Here is a 21,554-nt window from a genome sequence, read left to right on the forward strand (position 1 = left end):
CTTTCCCCACTGGCCTAAGCCAGACCTGGAAAAACTACGGTAAGGATCCTGCAAGACAGAAGCTGATGCTGAACAGTGCGTGGAGCGAGCGTAGCAGCAAACCCACCCAAACGGAGCCCTGCTGCAGCTCAGATCGTGCACCGTGTCCCTCTGCATGACAGCTCTCCCGTTGCCAGCGTGTGGGAAACCGGGCTGGGAACTCCGGAGGCAGACGGGATTTGCGGCACCTTGTACCGACGAGCCTGGCTCTGTAGCTGAGCGCTGCGCTGGTCGGTGGCTCACAGGGAAAGACGTGCCTCACATAGAGCAGCTTGTGAAATAGCAGTAATTCTCTGAATTTCATTGTACCAGCAGGCCAAAAAAGGGTTTCACGTGGTGCTATAAATGCTCCTCTTGTACAAATTTACCTCTCCTTGTCTAAGGTTGCCAAACTTGCCGCTATGGAACTTTCAATGATCAGCCCAATGGCTCCTGTAAAAACTGGACAAAGTAAGTAATATAAAAATAAATGCTATTACATGTGACTGGATTTGTTTTGCCTCTCTATTTTGCTTTCAATGTCTTTCAGATGCTCTGCAAACCAGGTCCTGGAGCCTGGAACCGCAACGAAAGATGTCACTTGCAAACACGCTTCCGATAATCCCGCTGTAGTCACTACTCCAGCTACCACCTCTCCTGCAATTCCGTTTGCTGTCACCGTGCCTGGTGAGTCACCGCATGCTGTTGCTTATAGAGCTGAAGAATTACGACCTGCTTGAAACATGCCATAGCTCAGTCACCATTTCAAGCAGGAGCCCGTCCTTCTATCCATTTCCAGTGTTGCGGACGCGTTGAAGCAGAGTTGGGAGGCAAAGCTGCCGGCTAATTCAAGGGATGTAGGATTCTGCGCTGTAACAGTGGTGTTTGCTTCCTAGGGAATGACCTCCAGATGGACCTTGTCAGAGTTTCTCTTGTGGTAGCGGGGCTGCTGTGCGTAGTGTTTCTGCTGCCTGCGTGCGTATGCCTCAGTATCTGGCAGAAAAAGAAACTACACGCTGTCTTCAAGAAAAGTAAGATACATTCTTCAGTTTTTGAAACTAGACAGAAATCAGGAATCCAGGTTTTTAAGGCTCTTTCAAAGTTAGTTGCAGTTAGCTTCATTTTTGGGCCTTGTAAGTCAGAAACCACTGAAAGGAAAACAGTTGTGGAATTTTTACTGCAGAAAGCACTCAGTTACCTGGGGGGGTTGCGTCAGCATCGCAGGTTAACGCGCACATATCCACAGAAGGGAATTATTCACGGGAGGTGGAAAGGCTCAGCTTAACTGCCTTGCTGATGCGGTTCAGGGTCAGGTCAGTCGATCGCTCCCGAGCACCATCCGCGCCATGCACGGCAGCAGCACTTCCCAGGTCCGTCTGCTCACAAACAGTAGGCAGGGGCTGGAGTGAGCGGCTCTGGCTGCAGTAGAATCGGGAGTATCGGTCCGGACACGCTGCCACAACAGACGCAGGGTCAGCCTGAATGCAGCGCTGCAGCTGATCAGCCCCAGGGAAGCTCAAGAGTTCAGCACAGCGATGAGGTGGAACTGCAACCAGTGTAGTTTATAGCTGGGATTTTTGTTTGGGTTTCTCTCTCCCCCTTCCTAGAGATAAGGGCTAGATCTTCTCGTGTAATTCAGAATACAGGAGACAATAGCATTACTCCAGAAACCTAACAACTCCGTGTCGGTCTTCCTTTCATTCCTATGGCAAACGCAGCACTAGCAGCCCCTGTTGCATCAGGGAAAACAAAGTATGATGAGTTTTATCATATGTACATACTGTAGAGGAATAATTTCATATTATTGGATCACTGGGAAGAATTTTTCTCACTGACTTCCCACACTTGTGACTGCAGAGGGGTGAAACAGGGTGGCTGAATAGATACAACGAAAAGTGAGCATTTGATCTTTTTCTTTAGTGCATACCACACCCGAACAGTCAATTCAGGAAGATGATGCCTGCAGCTGCCGCTTTCCTGAGGAAGAACAAGGTGAATATCAGGACCGTGGCAAATCCACAGAATTCAGAGATCTTTTGGTGAACTAGAAAATGGACTGTCCAGGTCAACCACATTTGAATTTCCTTTTGGAACACAGAACAAGAACCTGTTTTCATAAACAGAGAGGGTATCAGAATCTGAATTTCAGCGCGCTGAAGAGCCTGGCCACTGAGGAAAAAAGGCATCTTTTCAATCTCTTAAAAAAATTTAAAGAAAAAAAGAAAGGCTCCAGTTTGCTGACTTTCTTTCTCCAGGACCAGGAATTGCAGTAACAGAGGGGCAGAATGGCTTTCTGGTCCCTCTCATAAACAGTGCCCTAGCCATAATTTAGACGCAGTCTGAAAGCATTTGGTGCCAAAAAGGAGATCTGTAGCACACAGCAGAGCTGCTTGTGACACTCGTGGTGTCTGTTACCGTTACCAGCCCTCCTCTGCTCCGCAAGTTTGGCTCAAACCCAACAGACGTGGGTTTTGTGTGCAATACAGACCGACCTCATGTCAGATCCCGTCTGGCCTAGAAGCAGGTATCCGCCCCGTCCACCGCACACCTTGTGCGTAGGAGAGAGCAAGCCATAAAAACAGAGCTGCGGGGTGTTTCGGAACAGCTTGCATGTGCCGTTGTATTACACTGATTGGCTTTAAAGGCAGTGGAAACACTGAGAAAAGCTGTGGTTGACTTGATCTTAGAAATAGCTGTTACCGTGCAGCTGGACTGCACCACCTTCAGCCCTACATCACTCCGCTTTGATCTTCTAGGTGATGTAAATACATTATGTACATTGCAGATGTGGTACATGTAGCTGTGATGCACTTCTGGTAATATTTTTGTAACTGAGGTTGGAAAGATTTTGACACCAGACACTGTATCTGTCTCTTTGATCAATTACTGCTACTTTGGTCTTACAGAGAAAAAAAAGAAAGTGCACGTTTGAGTCACGGCATTCGCAACATCAATTTTAGCCTTTTTAACCTTTTACAAAACCACTTATTTTTTTTCAGTAAATGTTATACGAAAAAATAGAATGAAAACCTACCAGCACGTCATGTAAAGTGATGTGATTATGTGATTTCAGCTTAGTGTTCTTGCGTTTGGTGAAGGACAGCCCATCTCCCCGTTCCACAGATCACGGTAGCAGATTGTTCTCACCGAGCCGCGTTACACACTGTGATAAGCCTGTACGCAAGGAAACATAAAACAGTATGTGAGAAAGCCAATGCTGTAGTGAAGCCTGAACTGTGAAGTATATTTAAATAAAGCTTTCTTTTTATCCCTAGCCCAAGTCTCCTCTCTATTAGTACTTCCAACCACAAGAACTAAGCGCCCGTTACGTCAAGCTCTCAGGCTTATAAGACGTGAACAGGACACGTGAAAAGCCACCAAACTATTTATATATCAAAGAGCGACCTTTGCGCCAGTGGACGGTGTCTTAGAACAGGATCAAACGGTTCTGCTTGTGATTAGTTTCTAACCCACACAAGGCATGAGAATTAAGGTACGCCTCCTGTAAAAACTCAAAAGCATTGGGTGTTCTCTCCTTGGGAGACACCAGTTGGAATTTTACATGTTGTTAGTGCGTTCCGCATATACTTTTAAATGCTCCCAAGACAGTGCAATAATAATAATAATAGAATCCTTATTTTGTTTTCTGTACCTGAAGCGGAAGTGAATCTACGTGCTGAACAATGAGGTGCCCATTGCAGTACTTTCCAGACAGCTTCATTTTGCTGGTTTGCACCACAGCTTCAGGAGCAGCATCAAATTCCCATGAATCAAAACAAAGCCTGTGGGGGAAAAAAAATAATCCTAAATACGTGCAAATTGATTTCTGAGAATAAGGGACATGTTTACACCAAAAATGGCTTTCTGGACTGTTTCATGGAATAGTCACAGGAAGCAAATACATCCTGAATAGAATGTGAGGAGCAATGTTCCTTTCAATCAGAGGGCTGTGGGTAATTTTACCTGCCACTTCTAACATTTGAGAGTGCAGAAGCCCGAATTAACTATAAACCAGATATTTTTGGCCAAAGGATCTGTTGTCAAATATATGTAGATATGCCTGCACATCACCACAGTGCACATCGTCCGGCCACAGAAGCAGAGTCAGAGGTTGGCTAAGCCTGGACTAAGCACCCCAATTGCACCTACGAAGCAGACACATTTATAAACAAGAATCCAGAAGCCCTGAAGGCAAAGACTGAAAGATTAGTCATTTTTAAAAGCGAAATACATCGTGGTACAACTGCCAAGGGAAAACTGGGGCACTTTGCAGGCTGTGGTGCTTGCTTGCTGCCAGGATGCCTTGGCAGCAGGGCTGCACTTCACCTGGTCATCACAGAACTGAAAATCAAGCCAGGTGAATTAACGTTTTGCCACTACACACCAGAGTGGGACGTTAGTTGGTAACAATGGCAGCACTGTAAGTAATAAAATAGTTGGAGTGTTTAGCAGTTTTCAGCTATATACAACATTCAAGTTCTGTGAACTGTGGCATTCTGTAAGGAACTCAAATTGTAGCCATAGGATCAGGCACTTCCTTGAGCATAATTCATTGCTGTGTGTTTGCCTTCACTGGGATCACATACAACACGTGCATTAGGAGCTTGTTCCCATTCTAGACTCCTCATAAATAGATATTTTTATTTTAAAGTGCTACAGAACTTGCATAAATCCTCCTGTTCTTTATGCGTGTAGCCAACAGCTGTAAAACCACTTCTGGCAGTACAGGGTGGAAATGCAACGGGCAGACTCATCAGAGAAGTTTCTTCGTAGGTTTGCATCTGAAAAAGCACCTCCTATTAGTCTTTATTTTTCCGCCCTTTAAAAGTTACTTTTTTATCTTCTGAAAAAAACCCCACAGCAGCTAATAGAACTTCAGCCAAAGCTGGGTCAGTTGCAGCTCAGGAGCTGACAAGCGACTGCCACGAAAGTCACAAAAGCAGAAACGGTTTAGGCATCCAATCGAAATCATTCTGGATGCCACGTGCAATTTTTGTCATGCTTTGTTTTCTCAGGCTTTGGTAAAGATGTTGCACAGTAAAACTGAGGGATCATCAACGTCTAGATTAAAAGAAACACTGTCGTGAGAATTAAGCTTCTCCTAGGTTTCTTGAAGGCAATTTGTCGCTGAATTTGTTTCTTAACACAGAGAAAAAGACAACTTCCCTGCATCCGTGTTTGAGCACTGTAAAATCCTTCATCCAGTGAGGGCGAAGGGGAAGAAACACACGATGTATCTTTGGTTACTGGTAATTAAGGCAGCAGGAAGGAGAAAAGCCTGACCATCCGTAATTCACAACCAGAGCTGCGGAAAACCAGTAGTTTTTAGTGATGACCAATAACTGATAGATCTCGTGCATCTTGGCTTCACAGGGAGCTTTTATTGAACATACAGAGTCTTTCACACCCCAAGAAACGTACCAGTTCGTGCAGAAATAATGCACATCAGCCCCAACTCTTCGAGCTCTATGGGCTGTCTGCTTTCTGTGAACGCCCCTTTTCTCAACAGCCCTTCTCATTTATTACGTAGCAAGGAAAAAGGAGCCGGGAATGCCGTGCGGCCCAGGTGGCCGAGGATGAGGTAACAGGCCAGATGCAAGCTTTTTGTATTTCCATTTGTTTTTCTTGGAAGTTGGAAAGTGTCCTCTTAGCCAGACCGTGTGCGGAGGCCTGGGTGATGTCAGGCAGAGTTCTGAAGGCATGGAAAAAGGAGACAAATCCCCTTTAAAGATAAGTTTGGGCAGGGGAGCCCGCTGGTTTTTTATTGCTTCCAGCACCAGCACCGTTTCCTGGCACAGTTACTAGCACCAGTCATTAAACCCGTGTTTTGTCACGTGCCTTGGCTCCATCGTTTTTTGCAGGAGTTGTGTGGCTAAGGAAAGCAAAAAGTTCACAGCAAAAGGTTTTTGGTCTCACACTTCCCTCTCTTCTACAGGCACGCTTGTGCATTTCTGGGCCTGCCAGTGCTGGATGACAGAGGTGCTGGAACTGTAGTAGCTCCTCTCAAACACAGCAACATCAGATCTTTTTTTAAAAACAGTATTATTTCTTACTTTCAGCCTTTCTATCAGATTCTTCAGAGTCTCCTCTGACAGTCATTCTGATACTAACACTGAACTGATGCTGAAACCTCCGCAGGAGACGGCCCACTCTGAAGAGGCTTAACACATCGGAAATAGTACTAACCAGGCACCTTGTACCACCCCACTCACCTCTTAAAGAGGTGATAGAAAATCAAGGTGAGTTTCACTATTAAAATGACACAAAATCTTAGTCTATCGCCAAGCGTTACCTGCATTCCACTCTCAGCGATGAACAAGCCTCCCCTGATCCAACTTTCTTCAGGGCCTGCCACAGGAGGTTCTCCATCCCACAGGCTTTGCATCAGCCGCACATCAGGAACAGACGGCTGCGCATCCTATCCCTGGAACCGGCACGAAAAAGCCTGTGAGATACCCTCACTGCCCTCACTGTAAATAAGAACTTTTCATACCATCTACAAAGAAAATGGAAATTCCCTCTAACCTCGAGTTGGCAAGAGTTTGTTATGATATCACCTACTATGTTTCCTTTCACCTTCTGGATCCTGGGTGCCTGCCAGTTAAAGCAGCAGACTATTCCTGCCATACTCTGAAGGAAACTGGATTATATTTTGATGAAAAAACCACCAGCTGAACACCCACTGAAATCAGGGAAACTCTCTCCTCTGTGTCCAACCTGTTTGCATTCAGAAAATAAACTGGGTTTTACTTGATTTACCGAGTGCAAAACCCCTACAAAAGACACCTACTCCAGGATACCTCATCATAGTGTATCTTAAAGCTGTTAAATCTACTCTCAGCTTACATAATCCAGACTGAGACAAGCCATTTCAAAACTGAAATAAAATGTCCGAGTTACCTAGTTAAGTCAGTTCTAAACCAAACCTTAGGTTACATTAGCTCACTTTTCCCCTGTGCACAAATGATTCAGTGGGTTTAGAACAAAGGCAACTCTGGTAAGAAGTGGAAGGTGGATGGAGAGGTGAAAGAGACGGTTTGCCTTTAGCTACAACACTACAGACTTGAGAAACATTTACATTTAAAAAAATTCTTCTAGTATTCACAGCATTACTATTTTGGTACTTTCCATTTAGAGCAAGTATAACCCATTTAACCTGAAGAGAACACTACATGGGCAGTAAGCAGGAAAAGCAGCAAAAACAAAAACAGGTATCACACTACTTATCCTCAGTGTGCCTTTACATAAATTTAGAGCAACTTGGAAAGAGCAGAACATGACAGTAAGGAAAATGTCTGTATGTGCCCAAAGCAAGATGCACTGAAGTATCTAAAGCATAATATATTTTTCTTAAACAAGAATGGAAAATACAGTGAACAGGTATATGAAAGACGTGGTGGGAGGAAACATCGCTGACTCGCAGAGGGGCTGCAGCGGTGCAGTTCAGCACCACAGTTGTCTGATCAAGCTACAAGCTCATCAGACGGGCAGAGACCGTACCCCTGCCCCTTCGCATTCACTGTTACAGCCACCCTTAATAACGCAGCTGGCTGAGTTGCTGTGGCACACCTCCTAAGTGTACTGCCTGATGGAAGCAGAGGTGTAGCCGCAGAAAATGTTTGATGCTTCCCCCAAACTTACGAGTTCTGAGAGAAAAGGAAGCTGCTGTTCTTCAGAACTCTTACATCGTAAATCTGCCTTGGGAATCCTTGCAGGAAAGAGGATTTTGCTCTCCTTGCTTAGTTCCAGCGGAGCAAGAAATACTCAACTCGCTAAATTGGAAGACACAGATCTGCTATCTGCTCCCTTCACCTTTGTGGATTCCTACTCCCGCTGGTCGCTTCCCTCCCCAGGGACAGCTTTCTGCTCTAGTCAAGATCAGTCACAAAGTCAGTCAGTCATCACGGCGAAGCTCATGCCTGTAGTGGGAATTATTTGATAAACTGGCATCCATCTCTTAAACAGGGAAGATTCTCTGTGGCTGGCTGCCAAGAAACACACATTCATTTACAAAATAACCTTGAAAGAACCGCTTCAATCCTCAAGTTGCCCAGTGAGACCTATGCCAGCTTTCCCCCGTTAAGTACACGTATTTGTCCTGAACTGTGAATCACCGAGTCTGCAGAGATTCCATTTAATTAACAAAAAAACCCCCAAGTAGTGAAGGATTAAAGGGATTATGCACTTGGAAAGCAAAGCAAAAAATTAAAGCCTGCTTTTGTGAGCCATTTATTTACTGCCTACGCTAAGTAGGACAGTTAAATGCCAATGATTATTAGGATACCTCTTTAATTAGTCAGTGGCTCCTGCCCACGCACTGAACTCCTACAGAACCACCTGAAATTTGTCCTCTAATATCAGTTGCGGATATTAGTGATAAGTGATCCTATACATCCGTGGTAAACCAGGAAGAATGTGTGTACACCTAATGTGAAAATCTGGACAGAAAAATAAAGATTATCAGGACACCTCTGAGAAAGCTGCCTTTATCCATCCCCACAGGTGCCAGCCCGTATCCTCTCGCTCTTTCAGATAATCAAAGAGGGCACCACCTTCAGAGACAGTAAAACCCCAAGTTTCCAACAGAATGGTAACGAGATACTAATGAGGCAGAGCACCGAGCGGTGAACGGAGCATGAAGTAGGCTGAAGCAGGGACATCCGAAGACAGCTCTTACGCCTCATGCATCTCTCACCGGTTGCTGCTTTAGCATTTCTGCACTTCACTCTGAGCCAGAAGGGCAAGACAACAGCCCGGCCTGCCCACCCCATCATCCAAACTAGTAAGGAAAGACTCAGCAGGGTAATTGCAGCTTCCCTTTTCGACGTGAGTAGTACCATCCTTTTAAAAGTTGCACTTGCAGCCTTATGAGACAGAATATTAAAGCTAAAGTTCAACTCTTCAAATCCTCAGCTGTGTAGACCTTTGTGTGGGCAGGCTCCAGGACAGTAATTCCTATGGAAAAACCCTTCATCTACTTAACAAAAAATAACAGATGGTCTAGGTTTAAGAAGAGAGCAAGAGTGAAAATGTCATAGTATGCAGCAGCCACCGGGCTCTGGAGCAGGATTAGCTCAGTGATTTCGTATTACAACCTGAATTAATCCTCAGGAAGGCTGCGCTATTGTTTTAGAAAGAAAAAATTAATATCTGCTGCTGATAAAACTACGAATACACGTATATTCTATACAACAACTGTGCCTATGTCAAAGCCCAAAGATACAAAGAGATCCTAGCACAGGACGCTGCTGTGAGTATATGGGAATACAAGGTACACGCGACCCAGAGCTGCAGAAAAAGGCAGGTTATTGCAGAGGGCTATCAACAATGGCAGGCCTGCAGTTATGCTCAGTAAGGCCTGCAACAGATACAGACAGAAGGGTACTGTTAAACCTGCACTGTGCCTGGCTGATTTTCTAGAGGATCATGCTGCCTAAACATCCACAGTGACCATGAGCTTGTGCGTTTGGGAGCTTTGTTTTGCAGCAAATCAATCACCCTGACAGAAGATTCAAGCATGGCTGTTCCCATCGGTTGTGGACTGCTACAGGCATATAGCATGCACAAAATCTGATTCCTTCTCACCAAGACAGTCCCCAAAACCGTCTCAGCGAGTGTTGCTCCCCAATACATCCCCTCGACCACATATGCATCTTCATGCCATGCTCAAAGCCTCCAGCCTGCGCTTTTGCTCTGGCAGACAGACAAAAATTGATTTAATTGAATCATAATAAAATAGAAATTGTATGATCTGTGCTGATAGTATGGTAACAGACAGTAGTAGAAAAAAAAGCAGTTTTATATGAACCCCCTGCAACGTCACAATATATGACAACCTATAATTTTTATTATCCTGTCCTCAGAGCATAGGTGCCATAGGTGAAATAGAACCCCCTTGAGGGGTTCTGTTTCAATGCCTATCCAAATTAAAACTGATTTCCAAATAACGCTGTTATTACAAAATGCACAAAAAGTAGTATTTGGTTCCTACCAGTTATTTAAGCATTTTCAGAAAAAAACTATCAACATGATACGCTGTATTTTCAGTTACAAAGAACCATAGCTGATGGGAATCATCCCAGCTCATCCTGAGATCAAATACAGCAACATTACCAGGTTTTTAGCCTGGCAACTATTCCCTACTGCTAAGTTCATCCCTACAGATGCTCTCGGACAACCTGGGAACACGGACCAGCAGGGACAGGATCCAGGCTAACTGGCAGTTAGGATCTCGAGACCTGAGGCGCAGGGAGGCAGAGATGTGAACAAGCTTACACGCTCAAGGACAGAGGGAAAGCAATGCTGAACGCCGTCTCTCTATTGGCCAAGGACATGTGTTTTCTCACCAGGCTAGAAGACAACTAGCAAAGGAAAGAAAAAAAGCTTTATTCAGTACATTCCTTCATTCATACGCCGTAAACACAACTGCCTTGTGACTACGCAGCCCAAGGGCTCCTGCAGCACCCAGGGTCACCCTCTGCTCCCTGTCCATGGTCCTGAGGCGAAACAGGACCCAGCCCTGCCAGCACCTTCCCCACCTCACCCCCCGACAGCCCCTTCTTTCTTCCCACTCCCTACACCTCCAGCAGACAGACCAGGCTGAGCGCTGCAGACAGAGGGGCAGTGCAAGGAGCACAGGCAGGAAGGGGGAAGAAAGGAAAACTAGTACATGGAATGGAGAAGGCATAAGAAAGGACTAAGAAAGGGGCCGCTACCTAGGTGTCCTGTGCAGGTCAAAATCCTACACAAAATGCTTTAGCTGTGGTTTCGGAGAGTTAAACCAGATAACAAATGCAAACCTTCCAAGCTGCTTAACAGGAGAAACAGCCTTGGCTGCTTCCACAAACGCCAAGACAGCAAAAGCATTAGAAGGAAAAAGATGGGCATAGCAAAAGGGAAAGCGGAGCAGATCATACCGCTAAAAAAAAACCGTTCAAGTGTGAAGACTCTGTCCTGAACCAACTGTCTGCTTTACTTCGATCCACACAATTCCTGTGTTGCCCTTGCTTTAGTAGAACGAGCTTCCGATGCAGTTCCAACACCTGAAGTGATGCTGACACCCATCAGTGAAGCTACCCGAGGAAAGTAATGTCTAAGGAGTACACCGAATGGATACTTCCTCCAGAGTAAAAGTCCCTTGGTCTTATCTAATCATTTTCCAAAAAAGGCAAGAGTTCTTTAGCCAAGAAAGGTGTATGGATGCTAGAAGGGAAGAGAAACAAAACCTTTTTCAGAAGAGAGAAATGGAAAACTGACCCAAACCCACACCAGAGGGTTACTTTTCCCCAGGTCAGTTGTCCTGTGTAAGTTGAGTCCGTGCCCCGGCGCCAGCTCCCTGGGCACACCAGCCTGACCTGGAGGCGGCTCAGCGTCACGTCCCGGGGCAGCACCTGGAGCAGAACTGCTCTGGACTCCCCTGCCTTACAGGGAGGTCTTGAAAAAAAACCCAGTCCTTGGCCTTGAGAATCTCTCTCAGACTTCTCTGCAACGAAGAGCAAAAACTGGAAACTTTCAGCTGTCCCAAGTGCAGCAGTGCTGCAGCAGCAGACATGCCCCGCCCAAGAAAATGAGACCAAGTCTCCCGCTTGCTGTGTAGCTGGGAGTGAGGAAAGGGGAGCGCGAGCATGGACCCTCACTCACAGCTGACCCCTTTCAGCCAGGCTGCTTTCTACTCCTTTCTGTGCAGTGTGCTGAGCAGAAAAACGAGATAAAGAAGTTTCTATTCTGCTTTGGTCCAGATCATAATTTCCTATTAGAGTGGAAGAGATTATTTGGGACATCTGGGGAGAGCAGGAGAAAGGTAAAGGAGAAAGTTCCATCCTTGCTGCAGAAGCATTCGTCTCTTCCATTCTACCGTCTGCTCTCGTAATTTCAGTTTAAAAATAAACTGTAGTTGCATAGTTAGTTCCATTACATTTTCTGGGGAAGAAACCTCATTTCAAGACCTGGTCTCTGCTGCACTGTTTGCGGCTGCATTATCCAGAACCCGATTCCCATAAGGTATCGGTGTGGTGTGCTTCCAAGCTCCAGTCATGCCAGACTTAATTCCCGTCACGTCAAACAGCGTGAGGCTTCAGTTTGCTGACTCTGTAGCGCTGAGAAGACAGGGGAATTAAGGACCCGTTTGTCAAGCTTCACTTGGAGAATATACCCAGGCTACAGTGTGCCAGCCCAGCAGGGCCGATAATCAAGAGGGTTTTTCCCCTCCAAAGCGGTGGAAACTACACTACAAAGGAGCAATGTTTTGGCAGCTGTGCTCTTGTGCTGGAGAATTTTCAGACCGATTGCCAATTCTGTAGCAAAATAAAACACCTCCAGAAAGACCGGTGGACCTGCCACCCTGGTTTATGCAGAGGTGTGCGTCCAGGTAAGAACACGTACCCACCCATGCACCTTCAGCCCACCCCAGAACAAGAAATCTTAGGTCAGAACCTCTGGGGATCTTACGTAACTTTGAGAGAAGTTCGGAAGATAGCAATACAGCCGATTTATGAGCTAAAATGAGACATTTTAAGTTAACTTTAACTTCTTAAGTGCTAATGAGGTCAGATACCTGCTAAACTGGCAGTGACAGCAAAGCCAAAACCCAAAACGATGCGCTAGACCCTGTCAGGGAGGTGAATACTACTACAAATACTTTTTCCTCTCACACCAGCCAACATGTGTAACTCATTGAAACAACACGTTAAAAATTTGAGTAAAACTGAAGGAAGATCTGGCCGTTTCTGTAATAAGCAGCTGATCTGCAATTACAGTGTCAGTACCAAAACGTTCTACTTTACGTCTCTCTTCACACCAACCGAAGACAAGAAGACACACCCAAAGTTACATCCTAGGAAAGAGTCCCTCATACTAATGCTACTGCTAAAGCACGTCTTCTCCGAAATCCTTGCTGTGCCAACTGGCCCAATACTCGACAAAAAGAACTTGTGGTTACTGATCATAAAGCACTTCACAACAGGGCAAAGAACTTGTGTGTTACAGATTTCCTCCTTACTATTTTACTCAGAAGATGGACAACTTTGGGGTGTTTTTGGTTGGTTTCATTGTGGCTCTTTTTTTTTTTTAATTTCTTGACTTCACTAGCAACTTATTCTTCACAAACCATCATTTTAAACCAAGAATAGTTGTTTCTTCTGTTGATTAAGGATAATCTTTTATGGTAACATACACTTACTATTCAGAGTTTGCTCAGTAATTTATCTGCACTACTGTTGCCCTGTTAGTTTAAACAGAAGCCCTTCAAAGAAAGTCTTGTTTTTTAAGTCTAAGAACTTAAAAGTTTTCCCACAAAATAGTATTTTTAGATAAAAAATTAAAACTGTGTCTTCCAAATGAATTTCCAAGTTTTCAAAGCACGATTCCCATTTGCTTCCCTCACCCACGTGTTCATGGCTTTGGACCTCTGTGGAGCTGTTTCTTTGCTTTGCATGATGACGTGTGCACTGTCCCCTGAGGAAAATGCCTTTGACATTTTGGTAGAGGAAAGAGCGCCTAAGTGACAACTTCAGATCTGAGTAAAGGCAATAAGCTGCGGGCAGGTTGCCCAACTTCCACATGACGCACTTCATGATGGCTCTGAGAGGCTGAGTCTTCCTTGAGAGAAGACAAAGGACATAAGTTGCTTGTGAAGAGTGCTTCATTAGCTTTCCTTGGAGGATGCTCAGAGCGAATATTGATAATGCCATTGTCATTGATAGTTCACTGAAGGAGAAGCATTTGTACAGAGCATCCAGCACCAACAGTGAGATCATGCATCAAATCAGACCTAATTACTGTCTGCAGTTTTGGAACGAAAAGTTGCGTGACTCAGATGAGGAGAGAGAATTCCTCTCTAGCTACCTATTTCTCTCATAGGGAAGCACAGGGAAATGTATTAGGCTAACTCTGTACAGAAATTATTTTGTCACTCACTTCAGCAAAGAGGAACCAGGATTTGTACCTCAGACACTTGAAGCCTGAGCTCTGTAAGCCAATACTAGACCTCTCCATACACACAGGATGCTAGGAAAGTGTGTGTTGGAAGGACCTCTGAAGGTCCTCCCTCACCTCTCCCACTCCCCATCTCTGCACTCAAAGCAGGATTTGAACTTATATAATGCTGCTCAGGGCCTTGCCAAGCTTAATTTTGAAATTCTGTTCCATTCCATCCTTGAATCTACTCAAACTGGACACCTGGAGAAACTGCTCTGGCTGACCCTGCTTTGAGCAGGGTGAGGTTAGACTAGATGATTTCCAGAGGTGCCTTCCGACCTCAATCATTCTGTGATCCAGAGAGTCCACTACCTTTTCTGGACAACCTGTTGACCATGCACATGTGGGACGTGTTCTCTCTGAACCAGCCCTGCAGCAGAAATACCTGTGTTCTATACGATGGGTGTGCTAACTTGACAGTAATCCTGAAAGCCACAGAATTTATAATATAAAAATTAATCTTCATCAGGAAATGTCAGTAAAGGAAAAAGATAGCAGGTAAGTTCACTCCTTTTGCAACTTACAGTGATCACACAATTCAGCACAGGGAAATAACTTCAGCCACAGTAGATGGATTCCATAGTAATCTGAAGGCACAAACATTTGATGAGAGGTTGGAAGGAAAGTTACCGAACTTCAATTTATTATGAACCTGAATAGGCGTAACTTTCTCACCACCTAATGAAAATTGCCATAAACTTACATTTTTAGTGTATACAGTTGGCTGTGATGCTTCACAGGGAATGGAGATGAGAGACCAGTCCAGTCAGTCCTTGCTCTTTGATATGAAAAATGAAATTGTAAGTAGAGAAGTCAAAATATGCCAGATGGAGGGAAATAAAGATTGAAGTTATGAGATTACATATGGCAACTACTGCGTTAGCATTAAACATGGGGGGAACTCCCCCCAAAACCTAGCTAGCACACACAGAATTAAGTAGTTAGTTCTAACTGAGGGAAAGAAAAGGGTCTCCCAGTCTAGTGGAGGACCTATGTTTAATATCAACCAAAGCAGTTTATATGTGCCCAGAAAGTCTCCAGGTGGAAGCTGTACTTTCTCTGCCAAGACAATTCTCTAGGGCAATGTCGGATGAGGTCTTCTCAAATAAACAGACATGAAATGCTACAAGGAAAAAAAATAGTAATTGAATTCCCCTACCACTCTCTTTGTAAATTAACTAACTCCCCTTCTCTTTTACTTTTTCTGGCACAAGAACACCAAATACAACACAACACATCCATCCATCTCACAAAAGGGGAAAAAAAGCGCATTTCATATCAGATGCTTTGCGTCAAGCCTGCTAAGGCTCATAAATCAGCTGTCTTATTGCCCTGGTCATTTCAACCAACGTCTGACCCTTTTGTTAACTCATGATTTATAAATGGAAGTTACTTTTTTTTTTTTTTTTAAATGCCAGATTTATAAACTTTACTGTGCTTGGTTTGATATAATATCCATTTTGTACACTAAGCTATAAGACAGTAAATTTATTGTCTATGAACTGTTACCTTGAAAAATTACATCAATGCAAAGTGGTTTCCATTTAGAATCAATGGGCAATAAATTCATTGGATTTTTTTTTTTTGAAGGGGGGAGAGAACATGATGATATTTATGAGGTCATGAGCGGCTATATAACGGGTGAAACTGGGAGCAGAGGCAATAGTCAGACAGGAGTTCCGAGTTACAGGGGTACGCGACGACAAAATACATTCAACACAGCAATGATGCATAAGATGGTATTTTGCTGTCTCATTATCATCAGCTTCTCCTGTCCTCTCTCGTCTCTCCCCATCATCAACGCCAGCGAGATGTCTTATCAACTCTCAGGTAAGAGCCTTTTCATTTTAACGGTTGTAAAGCAGGGGCTGGAGCAGTAAAACCAAAAGGGAAGCAGGTATGCTTTCTGAGGGGCCCTTATCTCTGCTGATCAGCGGCAGAAAAGGCAGGAATGGCTTCATAACCAGCACAAGTGACATCACCAGTGGGTGCTAGTGTTGTAAAATAGCGAGGCTGGGTGCCCTAAATATTTCCTCCTGCTGCTTTGAGATCCAGGGGACAAAGGTATCTGAGCCTTCCAGTGCTGAACGCGAGCTGGCACAAGCAGCGTCTGCCTCTGAAGCAGCATTAGGAGGCGCTGGGTAATTTCAAGAAACTTGGCTGTATGGTCAAGTGACATCACCAGTGGGTGCTAGTGTTGTAAAATAGCGAGGCTGGGTGCCCTAAATATTTCCTCCTGCTGCTTTGAGATCCAGGGGACAAAGGTATCTGAGCCTTCCAGTGCTGAACGCGAGCTGGCACAAGCAGCGTCTGCCTCTGAAGCAGCATTAGGAGGCGCTGGGTAATTTCAAGAAACTTGGCTGTATGGTCTCTCCTCTTGCTACGCTTCATAATGAGCTATGTTTAACTGAAGTTGTACTTAAAAAGGGGGAAACCTACTGCAAAGATTAATGCGGTCCTACTTAGGTGAAGAACAGGCAAGTCTGTCTTACCCTACACAAACAGCCATGTATTGAGCATGCTGTTGGTTGGCAGTAATGCCGATTCCTTTCAGTCCCGGGAAAGAACAAATCTCTCCTTGAAAAAGCTGTCTCAAAGTTTGAAATTATACTCTAAGTCAAGACTCAAATGGCTCAGTAAAAATGCACAACAGAGTCTGGAAGGTTACTGTCATCAGACGTGACCTGTGCTGGAATTGTTTCTGAAACGAGTTCTGAAAGAACAGGCAAATCAAACCCAAAGTTACGGCATAAAGCTATTAAAAAGTGTCTATTCTTACCTGCTCTGCATGTGCAACTGCTGTCGTGCCGGTTTACAGGTATCGGTTTGCTTTGAAAATCTTGGACTCTCTAAGCCAGCATCTTCTCAAGCCTTCCACTACGTAACCTGCACTTACAGACAACTGTGCCTCAGTATGAGTAAGGTCTATCACACCACAGGGGGAACGGGCTGGCTCTAACAGGCACTGCGTTTGTTTGAAGACATCCATTAGGCTTATTAAATCTTCACTGCTAATGTAAGGAGTCTCTAGGCTGGGGAAGAGAGAAGTAGAACTCTGCGTTAAAGAGGGTTGGTTTTGTTTTCAATGTCAAAGCAAACTCACCCGCTAACGCTGCTCTGAATTAAAAAATAATACGAGGCAAGAGAGAGGACTTGCCTCCGCACAGCACAGGGAAGTTACTGCACTCTTCAGTCTTACACAGAAATCCCCACCGTCGTTTGTATGTGAACAAACAACCTGGATGCCCAAGGTCTGCAGGTTCTTGATCTTGGTCCAAGTTTTTGAAACATTGGGGGATTATTTTCAGCAGTTTATTTCCTTAGACATTCCCTGCTGAGGAGATATACAGTCTCATCCATCCCTGCAGGTAAGAGCAACTACAAAGCAATGTTCACCTACACAAGCAGAGTTTGATAACAGCACCCTCTCCGTGCCCCAGTTCTGAACGTCTGCTATGTATTAGCAATGAGTAATAATATCTGCACTGGTACGGCCATTAAATGGGGGAGATGATGGCAAATGCACTGAGAAGCACAGCTGCCAAAATACGTTTTTTCCTACATGTATTCCTGCCCTTCCCCTTATCCTACCCCGTTTAATAGTTGGGAAACTGAGCAGGTTAATAGGCCTTGACTGGGAAATTTTCTCTTTATTCACAGAAAAGTTCCAGTATGGGAACAAGTTGATAAAGAACTGGACTAAAAACCAGAAATAAATGATATACAGGTCTGGGGTGTCTGAAGTGGGTACCAGATTTAGGCTGCCAGTTCCCCAAGCAACAGGAGGGGGGTGCTGTTGGTCAAAAAACTTTCTTAAAGAAAGCTCTGCCAGAGAAACGAGAATCTGAGATGAACATCAGGAAGGGATCTTTCCTCAAGGCTCTGGAAGGAAAAAACTCCAACACCACAACTACCCCCTATTATGTTCATTAACTGAGGATGGATGATTGGTGATTTCATGAACACCTTCAACAGGTGGAGCCAACACACCTGATCAGAAATCTGAGAGACTGAAACAGGGAATCAAAGCATAAAGACTCTCACCCTATGCCTGTTTGTGTCATCTTCCCTTTGCAGCTGAGGAAGATCCGAGATTAAATCTGGAGCGGTTGGGCAGCCTAGGAAGCACTTCCCTGCTTCAGTTTCTGCCAGAGCTCTTGGGCACACTGACTGAAGACAACAAAGCAGGTGAGGATTTACCACAGCGATTTCTGGGAGCGTGTCCATGGCTTGCATGTCCAGCTTCCAGAGATACTGGGCCCCAACTCCTGGGTTATTTACTGAAATACATTATGTACAGGCAGCTGTCACTTAGTTAATTGTGACCTTGGAGAAACCTGCTGAGCAGCCATGCTCACGGCTCAATACTGGCTGGAAAAGTCTCCAAATCGGTTTAGCAAAGCCTTCACGTAGCAACACTGGGGGCAAGGCAGAGATTGGCCTAGAAGGAGCTAGCAAACAACAACAACAAATAGCACAGTCTCTTAAAATACATCAATACTCGCAGGAAGTACAGAATCAATAGCGATGGATGGGCTGGGGGGGACAACAGATGTCTGCTGAACAGGACAGGACAGCTTCCACCTTCTGCTGGAACTGAATGCCACAAGGTCTGGCCATGCTGCAGCAAAAGGATTTTCTGTCTGGTCCTGTGAACATCACTGTTTGAGACTTCTGCTGGCTTTAGCGTTATGGCACACAGGAATGACTTGTGTGGGCTCGCAGTTGCTGAACGGTACAACATCTCATTGTGTCTCCCTTCTACCAGGTCTTAGCCCCAGCAGCTACAACCCAAGGGAAAACATCAAGGAGGTAAGTGACCATCTGCCACTGAAACGAGAAAAATAAGACTGCGCACTTGAAACTACTCCGAATTGTTACAGAGACATCACTGAAGATCCACAGGCTTCATAACAGTCTGCAGTATGTCAGTGTGCTTGAAGCTGGGGTCACTTTGCAGTTAGATAAGGTGGGGGGGTGGGAGGGGATAAGTAAGAAAAAGATCAAGTAATGCAGAGAATTTCTAACATTCCCCTTCCCCCTTTCCCTCAGAAAAACATCTTTCTAAATAAAGGCCAATTTTCCAGCTTCACCAGGCCAGTACATTAACCAGTATTAGCTGCATGTCACCTGCCACCCCACCCTGCCCCCCTCCCCGAGGCTACACAGTATTATCAGATTGATGAACCACCAGGCAAATGGAGAGTATGGTTCCTGTTCACTTGTCTGCTGAATTAAATACAAAAGCAGAGCACGGGGACTGGTTTTAGCGCATCACCTCAATCAGAGGCACACTGGGCAGCCACCTTTCCTTCCCCAGTCAGAACACAGGGCTGGGCATCCGTTGGGGCAGCAAAGAGCATGCTTTCCCGCTGGGATCATTTGCCATCCAACCGTAACCTCTCTTACTGCTGTTTGTTTTCAGACTTTCTATGGCAATCATCCTCGAGTTGCTTTGCTGGGCCGCTCCTTGACCAAGGACAGGAAACAGTACAAGAAGCGTGGGAATCTTTCTGAGTGCTTCTGGAAATATTGTGTGTAAACCAGAGAAGAAACTCCCCGACTTTGGCTGCATAATTTATACAGATGTCTGAAAACATGTATATAGATTTGCTTGGTTTAAAATGAGAATGAAGACAGCTCCTTAACTTTAGACTCTACGCTACTTGGAAATTAATAAATTCTTGATGTTTTGCAATTATGCTGTGAGCAGTGTAGTATTTTCTTAAGAGTTCAGCACAACGGGAACAAACAACAGGCAGAGGTGTAAAAACGCAACATGAAGTCAGGCAGGAGCAGGATTCCCATGAGGTGCCATGAAACCTCCCAGAAGGGTGTTGCCCCAACTGCCTCTAAGCCCACAGGCAAGAGAACTTTCTCCTTGGTCACCTGACGTAGACTGGGGTGCCAAGAACCAAGGGCCATTGCTGCATTCCTTGATGATGCTGAGTGGTGAGGGAGAACAGCTTAACAGTGCCCAGTCTCCCCCCCACCATCCCTCAGGCACCACAAAACCAATAAACACGTGTCAGATTAAGCATCTGCTCCCGCAGTGGCTGGAGAAAGATCCTTCTCTTGGTCACTCCTGAAGAATGACCCATGGATCCATTTCCTTGCAGCACCTTGCCTAGTCCCCAGCTGCCCGTGACAACAGGGCTGGCCCTGCACAGCACAGGCTTTAGGAGTTGTGCCTCACCAGTGTCAATCCCCGCGTGGAAGGTAAATGCTGCGGTTGTCGATGGTTTAGACCACAGACAGTCACTGGAGGCAGGCAGGGATGGCATGACTTACAGGATTCCTTGTCGGGGACCGGCGCTTCTGTGGCTGCACACGGGAAGGCGATATAGGGATGTAGGTCACAGGCGTTATCAGGGCAAGCCACCTCCTGCTGCTCGAGGGCTGCAAGGTACGTTCTCTGAGCCAGCACGCCGTTTTTGTGATGTTGTATCCGGGCATCTAAAATAAACGAGGGAGAAGACACGAGATCAGCTACGAAAGGGTTCTCCGACTCCTCTGTACGCAGAGCACCAGCATACTCTCTCAGTCCCAGGTACTTCCTGAGAGTATCTGCGTTCAACAGAGCTAAAGAGTCAGGAATTCTCTCTGGGGGATGGAAACCTTGATAATATGCACACACAGTCTGAGCTGCGAAGCCCTACCTTGTCCAACACATACTACGCATAAACCTTGCGCTGATCAAGGCTCACAGAAAGCTTGAGGTAAACTTCACCCAACAGCGATATGCGTGCAACATCGATCTCAGTAACATCCATCATAAATCTCTGACTTTGCTGTTTAAACAAGGCCTACAGGCTGAATACAGCTTGTTCACTTCACATAAATTGTGAGACAGATGAAGCTAGCTATAACAAAGAAAAATGTCCTTACAAATGCAGAGCAGCTGGTCGCCCCGTGCAGCTATTTGAAATCTTCTGAACATTCATCCTTCTCTTACACAACGGAGCAAGTCAACACCTGTCTGGAAATTACTCCTTTCCCGCCACCTCATCAGTCAACAGAAACTTGCAAGAAAAGACTTTGAATTTATCTAAATAAATAACCATCCAAGATTCATTTCATAGGCAGGTAGAGGTGTAGAGACTACTAAGGCTGGGAAAAAATAAAGCACCCTTTTCAAAACCAACTAGCCATCAGCAAAAATACATCGGATGTTATCTTCCGGACGCCTGTATCAAGGAACTGCATCACTTACCTTGCCAGAAGCACCCTCAGTTATGCATTTAGAGAAATTACTGCTTTGTTTTCTGATTCTTAATCGGTTGTTCCATACCTGGTACGGCCCGCGGTGACTCTGCCTTTCTCCCGCAGGCTTCTTTAAGCCCTGCCGACCCCGTTTCCCTCTGAAATCCCTTAAATCAGAAAAAGATAACTAATTGCAGAGAAACAATTTGCTCAAGACCTTTACTGCTGAGACATTAAACCCCAGCTTGTGAATTCAACCCAGGAATTGTTTCTTTGCACTTCCTCCAGAACACAAAATTTTCGCAGGGCGGGGCCACAGTGCTCCCAGGGTGTTTAGTATTTACCTTTTCTAACAAAAA

At 45.2% G+C, this 21,554-nt stretch overlaps 2 protein-coding genes across 2 annotated transcripts; both read left to right on the plus strand.

The window, feature by feature from the left end:
* Positions 1-422: 422 nt before the first annotated feature.
* TNFRSF9 (tumor necrosis factor receptor superfamily, member 9) lies at positions 423-2,066 on the plus strand (the record flags this gene model as incomplete). The annotated part of the gene is made up of 4 exons (XM_010158900.1): positions 423-489; positions 569-705; positions 915-1,049; positions 1,939-2,066. Coding segments are annotated over 4 exons (467 nt in total), but the record flags the coding sequence as incomplete, so codon positions are not given.
* A 13,633-nt stretch (positions 2,067-15,699) lies between these two features.
* UTS2 (urotensin 2) lies at positions 15,700-19,690 on the plus strand. Its single transcript, XM_010158899.1, has 4 exons — positions 15,700-15,822; positions 18,070-18,180; positions 18,761-18,804; positions 19,418-19,690. Exons 1-4 carry the CDS (start codon positions 15,717-15,719, stop codon positions 19,532-19,534), a joined length of 378 nt encoding a protein of 125 aa, XP_010157201.1. The 5' UTR covers positions 15,700-15,716; the 3' UTR covers positions 19,535-19,690.
* Positions 19,691-21,554: the final 1,864 nt, after the last annotated feature.

This window comes from Eurypyga helias, unplaced genomic scaffold, assembly GCF_000690775.1.
Source record: "Eurypyga helias isolate BGI_N326 unplaced genomic scaffold, ASM69077v1 scaffold19249, whole genome shotgun sequence".
NCBI lineage: Eukaryota > Metazoa > Chordata > Aves > Eurypygiformes > Eurypygidae > Eurypyga > Eurypyga helias.

What these genes read in the sequence shown, in the direction of transcription:
- UTS2 (XM_010158899.1), top strand. Translation starts at nt 15,717, where the DNA reads ATGATGCATAAGATGGTATTTTGCTGTCTCATTATCATCAGCTTCTCC. An exon ending in GATGTCTTATCAACTCTCAG is followed by an intron (nt 15,823 to 18,069) that starts GTAAGAGCCTTT and finishes TTCCCTTTGCAG; the next exon opens with CTGAGGAAGATCCGAGATTA. An exon ending in GACTGAAGACAACAAAGCAG is followed by an intron (nt 18,181 to 18,760) that starts GTGAGGATTTAC and finishes CCCTTCTACCAG; the next exon opens with GTCTTAGCCCCAGCAGCTAC.